Source organism: Mizuhopecten yessoensis, unplaced genomic scaffold (genome assembly GCF_002113885.1).
Source record: "Mizuhopecten yessoensis strain PY_sf001 unplaced genomic scaffold, ASM211388v2 scaffold1457, whole genome shotgun sequence".
Classification (NCBI taxonomy): Eukaryota; Metazoa; Mollusca; class Bivalvia; order Pectinida; family Pectinidae; genus Mizuhopecten; species Mizuhopecten yessoensis.
The window spans coordinates 11,731-19,414 of NW_018404056.1; the positions used below are offsets into that span (position 1 = coordinate 11,731).

The 7,684-nt window shown below is 36.6% G+C and overlaps 1 protein-coding gene across 1 annotated transcript in view; it reads left to right on the forward strand.

The window, feature by feature from the left end:
* The first annotated feature begins 2,039 nt into the window (after positions 1-2,039).
* Positions 2,040-7,684, forward strand: part of LOC110462427 (erlin-1-like) — a 9,775-nt gene continuing 4,130 nt past the window's right edge. The window contains exons 1-7 of the mRNA XM_021516380.1: positions 2,040-2,215; positions 3,769-3,885; positions 4,716-4,738; positions 5,074-5,154; positions 5,450-5,496; positions 6,005-6,192; positions 7,188-7,320. Of these exons, the coding sequence (XP_021372055.1) occupies positions 3,798-3,885; positions 4,716-4,738; positions 5,074-5,154; positions 5,450-5,496; positions 6,005-6,192; positions 7,188-7,320 (560 nt within the window). The 5' untranslated portion in view covers positions 2,040-2,215; positions 3,769-3,797. The remainder of the gene's footprint in view (positions 2,216-3,768; positions 3,886-4,715; positions 4,739-5,073; positions 5,155-5,449; positions 5,497-6,004; positions 6,193-7,187; positions 7,321-7,684) is intronic.

Genomic DNA, 7,684 nt, shown 5'->3' on the forward strand with positions numbered 1-7,684 from the left:
ACTATACAACGATTGAATTATACGTAACATTTTCCCTCTAACACCCTGCTTAATCAATTTGCACCACATATGTGATCTGTCGATTAAGTCAAAAGCTTTCTTGTAATCAACAAAGCAACAGTAAAGTCTACCACCTTTTTTACTTAAATATCTATTAATTAAAGTACAAATATTGCATCAACGGTTGAATGTCCGGGTCTAAAACCAAATTGAGCATCTGTTATTACATTATTTTTAACAACCCAATTCACTTGTCGTTCATTCAATATGGAGGTAAACAACGTCCCCATGCAACTGACTAGAGTAATGCCCCTGTAAGTATTGGCATTTTTTATATCGCCTTTCTTATATTCACGCCAGAAATATATAGGTCTCCATCCCAATGGCGCCGAAGTCTTTCAATCATGTAGCTGCTACCATATAGAATCAAAGTAGGCATGGTTGAATGATTGTAATTATTGCTTTTGTTTAAAACAAGAGGCCCAATGGGCCTGCATCGCTCACCTGGTATTAATCTCACACTTGTAATCTTAAAGGTGGACTAAAATACAGCTACAGGCAGAATATCAGTGTGACCCTGAATGTCAAACAATGACATTAGGTTGAAAGTGAGTCAAGGTCATTCATTGAACAAATTTGGTAGCCCTGATTGCTACAGGCCAAATATCAGTACCCTGGGCCTTTTGGTTATTGAGAAGAAGTTGTTTAAAGATTTTAAGACATTTGACACCTGTGACCTTGAAAGTTGGTCAAGGTCATTCATTTGAACAAACCTGGTAGCCCTTCATCCCAGCATGCTACTGGTCAAATATCATTACCCTGTGCATTTTGGTTATTCAGAAGAAGTTGTTTAAAGGTTTTAAAGATATTTGACCCCTGTGAACTTGAAAATGGATGAAGGTCATTTATTTGAACAAACTTGGTAGCCCTTCATCCCAGCATGCTACTGGTCAAATATCATTACCTTAGGCCTCTTGGTTATTCAGAAGAAGTTGTTTAAATGTTTTGAACATATTTGACCCCTGTGACCTTGAATATAAGTCAAGGTCATGTATTTGAACAAACCTGGTAGCTATTCAACCCAGCATGTTACTGGACAAATCTCATCACACTAGGCCTCTTGATTATTTAGAAGAAGTTGTTTAAAGGTTTTAAACATATTTGACCTTGACCTAGAATATAAATCAAGGTCATTTATTTGAACAAGCTTGGTAGCCATTTATCCCAGCATGTTACTGGCCAAATTTATGCACCCAAGGCCTATTGGTTATTCAGAAGAAGTTGTTTAAATGTTTTAAACATATTTGACCCCTGTGACCTAGAATATAAGTCAATGTCATGTATTTGAACAAACTTGGTAGCCCTTTTTGCCCAGCATGTTACTGGCCAAATATCATCACCCTATGCCTCTTGGTTATTCAGAAGAGGTTGTTGAAAGGTTTTAAACATATTTGACCCATGTGACCTTGAAAATCGATGAAGGTCATTTATTTGAACAAGCTTGGTAGCCCTTCATCCAAGCATGCTTCCTAGCCCTTATCATCACCCTAGGCCTTTTGGTTACTGAGAAGAAATTGTTTAAAGTAAAATGTTGACGACGGACGGACGACGGACGGACCTTAAATGGTATACACTCCGTGTATCTGTATGATATCAGGCAGATGCATCCAACACTGTGCAGTCAGTCCAACTGGGCCCCTTTCGCGTATCATCCGGTTCAATCGGTTTGTCTGTTTTAAATAGATCTAATAAATGCAACATTTTCTGGTGGACCTACAAATGTTTATGCAGGCCTTCTTTAAGGCTCGCCTGAAAGCAGCATCATATTAATAGGTCCGACCTCATTTCATAAACGGACAACTCAAGCTGATCCAACCGGTTCAACCGCGGCCTAATTACCCTTATATTCAAATGGTGTGCAGTCTTCGTGATTTTTTAGCGGGATAACTAAGGTAATCAAAAATATCGGTCAGTCAGTGAACAGGATGTTAAAATCAGTCCGAAAAATCTCACCGCAATCACATGACACAAAAAAAACATTTTTATTTTTTTACGAAAACATCCTTGAAAAAGTGTGCTGGCTTTGTATGAATGGCGTCCTCCATGTAATGATCATCTTCATCTGGGAAAACGAGTGCTGTCGTGTTGCTGACTGATTTGATATCTTTCCTTGGGTTTTTTTCGTGTTTATTTCGGATTTTTCGAATTCGTCAAGGTAACAGTAATGGTGTAAATAGTATGTGCTTGTGAATAGTCCACTGCTTTCTGTTTGTGACACATCTGTCTGAGGACGGAGGTCGATCCGGATGACCATCATGTTGGTTAACCAGTAAAAGTACACTAACTAATACTGTGTACAATTATCATATATGTAAATATAACATATACTGTCTGTTCAATGCCACGTGCTGTTCGTTTCGTTAATGTGAAGCTGTAGCTCGATGTCGGACGGATATTACCTTGCTACATTAGCTGCGGCTCCGTAACACATACGGTCGGTTTCATTCTGTCGTAGTCATTGGTCAGACGTCATAACGACATGTTGTTGCTAATAGCATCAACAACATCACCATTCTAAAGAGCTACGTACCCTAGCTTTATAGGCTATCTGACAATGTGTGCTTTTGTGACAGAGTCACAATGTCTGATGTACTGACGTGTACTTCGTGACATGCGCCATATGTATTTATATATATAGGCCTATTTCTTCACATGTCGGTTAAAGTCCTTTCCATTCTTATTCTGCTAAAAGAAACAAACGTCGAAGTTGTCTGTGTCATTGTCGAGTGACAGGTATGCCTTTGTTTTTGTAGCTACTAGGTGGCAAAATGGAGTGTTAAATTCACAGAATAAAAATAATCTTATTCATGTGAAAGTGAAACTTTCATGAAGGTGTTGGACGATGCTTACAGTGAAGAATGTGTGTGGGAACTGGGTTGGTTGGTTGGTTAACGGGTTTCGAGCCTATATGAATCCGCCCTTACAGGTTTCATCTCACTGACTGAAGTCAGTGTTCTGTCGGCGTGGAACTGGGTGATTAGATGAAGTCAATTTATACATGGCCTTATCATTGTCTTGAATGCATATATCAAGATAATACACCCTTACTGGGGATATACATTACAAATCGCAGGAACTCGAACAACTTTCTAAGCCGTCTCAAAATTTGCGACCTTCCTTTGTACAATATGGTTAAATGTACTACATGTGTTATTGAATTCAAACTTTCCTATGTAAAAATATGATCACTTGGTTTTCTTTTTTGTTATTGAAACACTAATATATTTCTTGTTCAGCAACTTTTGGTTTATCACTATTTTATGTGTTAGTGTTGATATTTTAGTGACTCCTGATCCGTTGAAGCCAAGAGGCTTTAGACATCATCAAGAATGTGGAAAACGAAAACAAAAATTGTTAAACCAAAAGTTGTTTATTATGAAGAAAAGATATAGCATTTTCAATCTTAAAAATGAAGCGAAATTAAGAATAACAAACTTAAAATAACAAACTTAGAAATAACAAACTTAAAATAACAAACTTAAAATAACAAACTTAGAAATAACAAACTTAAAATAACAAACTTAAAATAACAAACTTAAAAATCTCTCAAAGTTGAGGGAATTACACCCTGTTATAAAGTGCCTACTAATTAACATCTATTGAGTTCTTTATCATGACATTCCTATTGTAAACTTCATTGTTCTCAGTGCTTTGATTTGTCCTATAAAGTTGTTTCAAAGACTAATATAATTCTCATTTTGTTTTAAGAAAAGTGTGCTGAACCTTGCTGCTGAACCATGTCACAATCAGGGATCATTGGAGCGGGAATCCTGGCCGTTGGGTTGGGACTCCTCATCAATCTGTCTATCCACAAGATAGATGAGGGTGAGTACCATCATACCCACAGTAAGGCACTGACATATTTAATAGGCTCTTCACCACCCTAAGTTACGGCCATACTGGACTTGTCTATTTCTCTGTCTCTAGATAATACTTTTTTTTCAGGCAAGTTTTATCTATTAACCTGTTCATCATGTAGTTGTGTCCTTTTCATTAAGTTTCCATAACTATTTTGAATCTGAAATATTTGTTTGTGATGATTTGGAATATGGACCAAGGTGGCAATCCCTATACAGAGTTTGTAGGTCACTCGGGTAACATTTCTTGAAATGATCCATCAGTAACAGCAGTCATTACTTGTTCAATGCCTCCACAAGGAGTCAAACCCGGGACCTCTGGTTTACTAGTCTTACCAACTGAGCTAAGGAGAAACTCTCCCTATCCGAGTTGATAGGAAGGGCTAATATTTTACCAGGGTGACACATATAGATGTTGGTGATCAGAATCTAGCCTGATATAGGACAGGAAGGGTCAATCCCTGAGCACGGAGGAGTGGAGTTATAAGGGCTAACAGAGTGCAAAACCTTTAGATGACATCTCTTGTGAGACTTAGTATTAGATTTTCACATTTCATAAAATGATTCATAGATGATGAGAATAAGAATGTAAATTGACCTGAAATCCCAAGGACTGACAGATGGGGCTATTAGGACCTGTCACATTGGGACCTGTCACAGAGTCCAAACAAAAAAACATCTCCTTTGAATCTTGGTAGTTGATTTTCACATACTTTCTACAAAATGATCCGTAGATGATGGTGATAATTTGTTTATTTGTGAACCATGTTGATGACTTGTAACCTTGTTTTTTTGTAGGTCATGTTGGTGTGTATTACAGGGTAAGTTTTCTGGTGCTTTATAAGTAGCATTTACATTGTTAATCATTGATAAAGTTATCAGGTAAAATAGACATTTTCACTCTTGATGGTGAAAATTATAAATTATAAATGATGGTGTGGCATTGTATTTAATGTGAAGAAACACATAACAACATTAGTAAATATACCTATACCTTGATATTTCTTATAAAAAGCATGCAAACCACAATTACTGACGTAATCACATGGCATATATTTCATTCAATTTTAAGGTAATGTAAAAAATGATAGAAAATGCTAACACAATTAATCAGAAGGTTTAGATTGTTTTGATATTTTTCATGTTTCATGTTTAGGGTGGAGCTTTGCTTTCGACAGTCAGCGATCCAGGCTTCCATTTTATGATGCCATTTCTGACATCCTATCGCACTGTACAGGTGAGTGATGTGTTAACAACTGTAAAGAGAAATAGCTTCACTCTCGTTCAGCTAAAGGTGACCAATATGTCATAATTGTTCTGACACAAAACCATTACACAAAGAATTTTCTAAATGGATGCTTTCACCAGTATCATTATTGTTGACTTAAAATATAACAATGTTATTATCACACTGTATATTTTTAAAAAAAATGCCATAAAAACAAACAATTTCGTTACATATTTATTACATGCAATATTACTCATAAGCATGCTCAAAATGATGTTAAACATGTTCTCAATTGTTATTATAGACAACTCTGCAAACAGATCAAGTAAAGAATGTTCCCTGTGGAACCAGGTAAATTATCTGTGATAAATCATAATAATAATAATATACAGCATTTGTATAGCGCCCTAATTAATTTACAAAATTACTCTGAGGCGCTTTACAACACATGAATAATGGATTCCTACAGTGACAGTTGTGAATAAGGTAAATAAAAAGACATACGAATCAGTTCTTTACATGTGATGTGCTAGGTTTTTGTATTGTGATCCTTTTTTTTCATTTTATTTAATTCAATATTCCTTCAAAGTGAAGTAATTCGTGTTTTAAAAGATGAGAACAAGTTCGTTTTTTTATCCAAACTAGACTTTGTGAGGAAACAACTATGATTAACATTACACTTTAAAAGTGAAAACAATCCTTTTGCTAACCAGTATTTGGAGGCCAAGAAAATATAAGATGTATGGCTCAGTGAGAGAGTGCAGGATTTTAATGTAATTTGTCGAATGACAATTCAAGGAATCTTGATATTATTTGAGTATTAATATCTAAGATATTCGGTTATATTTTGTATTACCAGTGGAGGTGTGATGATCTACTTTGACCGTATAGAGGTGGTCAACAAACTGGACATTAACGCTGTATATGACATCGTGAGGAACTACACTGCTGATTACGATAAAACACTCATCTATAACAAGGTTCACCACGAACTCAATCAGTTCTGTAGCATGAACAACCTCCAGGAAGTCTACATTGATTTGTTCGGTAAGTTGTCTGTTGTCCCAGAAATCACCAACATTCTAAATTGTATAGTTAACTTCACTGCATTCTCTAGCTGGCCCCACTTAATAAAAACACCATTTCATTGTTTAGTGTCCATTAGAAGATGATAATACAATATCTGGTATGTCATATAAATATTGTTTTCATCCTGTGACTATGTAATGTCAGCAACTAAAACCTTTATATTGTTATAACACGTAGAGATGTTTAGCCTGATTTTGGGTTTTATATAAAGACATCATGATGGAATTAATTTTATGAGTACATTAGTAGTAATTTCTTCTAATTTCTTCTCTTTCTTCTAAGCTAATGTTAAACACTTCATAGTTTATTAAAAAAAAAGAAATGTGTTCCCAAGTGATGGTGTTTGAAGTCAGCATCCAATGTAACCATAATCTTGTTCCTTGGTTATGGTGTTTGAAGAAGGCATCACATGTAACCATAATCGTGTTCCTTGGTTATGGTGTTTGAAGAAGGCATCACATGTAACCATAATCTTGTTCCTTGGTTATGGTGTTTGAAGAAGGCATCACATGTAACCATAATCTTGTTCCTTGGTTATGGTGTTTGAAGAAGGCATCACATGTAACCATAATCTTGTTCCTTGGTTATGGTGTTTGAAGAAGGCATCACATGTAACCATAATCTTGTTCCTTGGTTATGGTGTTTGAAGAAGGCATCACATGTAACCATAATCTTGTTCCTTGGTTATGGTGTTTGAAGAAGGCATCACATGTAACCATAATCTTGTTCCTTGGTAATGGTGTTTGATGATCGCATGGCATGTTACAAGTATAAGGTTGTCTTGTAATACCTGACTTAAGCATGATGTGGAGAAATAATTCCACTAATCTGCTTCTTCCATATGACTCCAGCCAAAATTCTAACAAATGTTTAATATAAGATTGAGAGCCGTGTAAGGTCCTGTTCAATTGCCATAAAATGTGTACTTAATTATATATGTATTTGATTTGTAGACCAGATAGATGAGAACCTCCGGGTGGCCCTACAGAAGGATCTCATAACTATGGCCCCTGGACTGACTGTCCAGGCTGTCAGAGTGACTAAACCAAAGATCCCAGAACAGATCCGTAAAAATTATGAAGCAATGTAAGTAGAATCATTGGTGCACACTTTATACCGTGGCGTCCGTCGCCCGTCCGTCGTCCGTCCGTCCGTACGTACGTCAACAATTTCTTTAAACGACTTCTTCTTCTTAACAACTGGTTGGAATTAAACTAAATTTGACTGGAAGCATCCCTAGGTGGTGGGGATTCAAAATTGTACAAATGGTGGGGCTGACCCCCCAGGGGGCTGAGGGCCGTGGCCAAAAGGGGTCAATTTGCCCATATTGCTTTAAGCCACTTCTTCTCTGAAACTAAGAAATGGATATCAACCATATTTGACTGGAAGCATCCCTAGGTGGTGGTGATTAAAAATTGTACAAATGGTGGGGCTGACTCCCCAGGGGGCT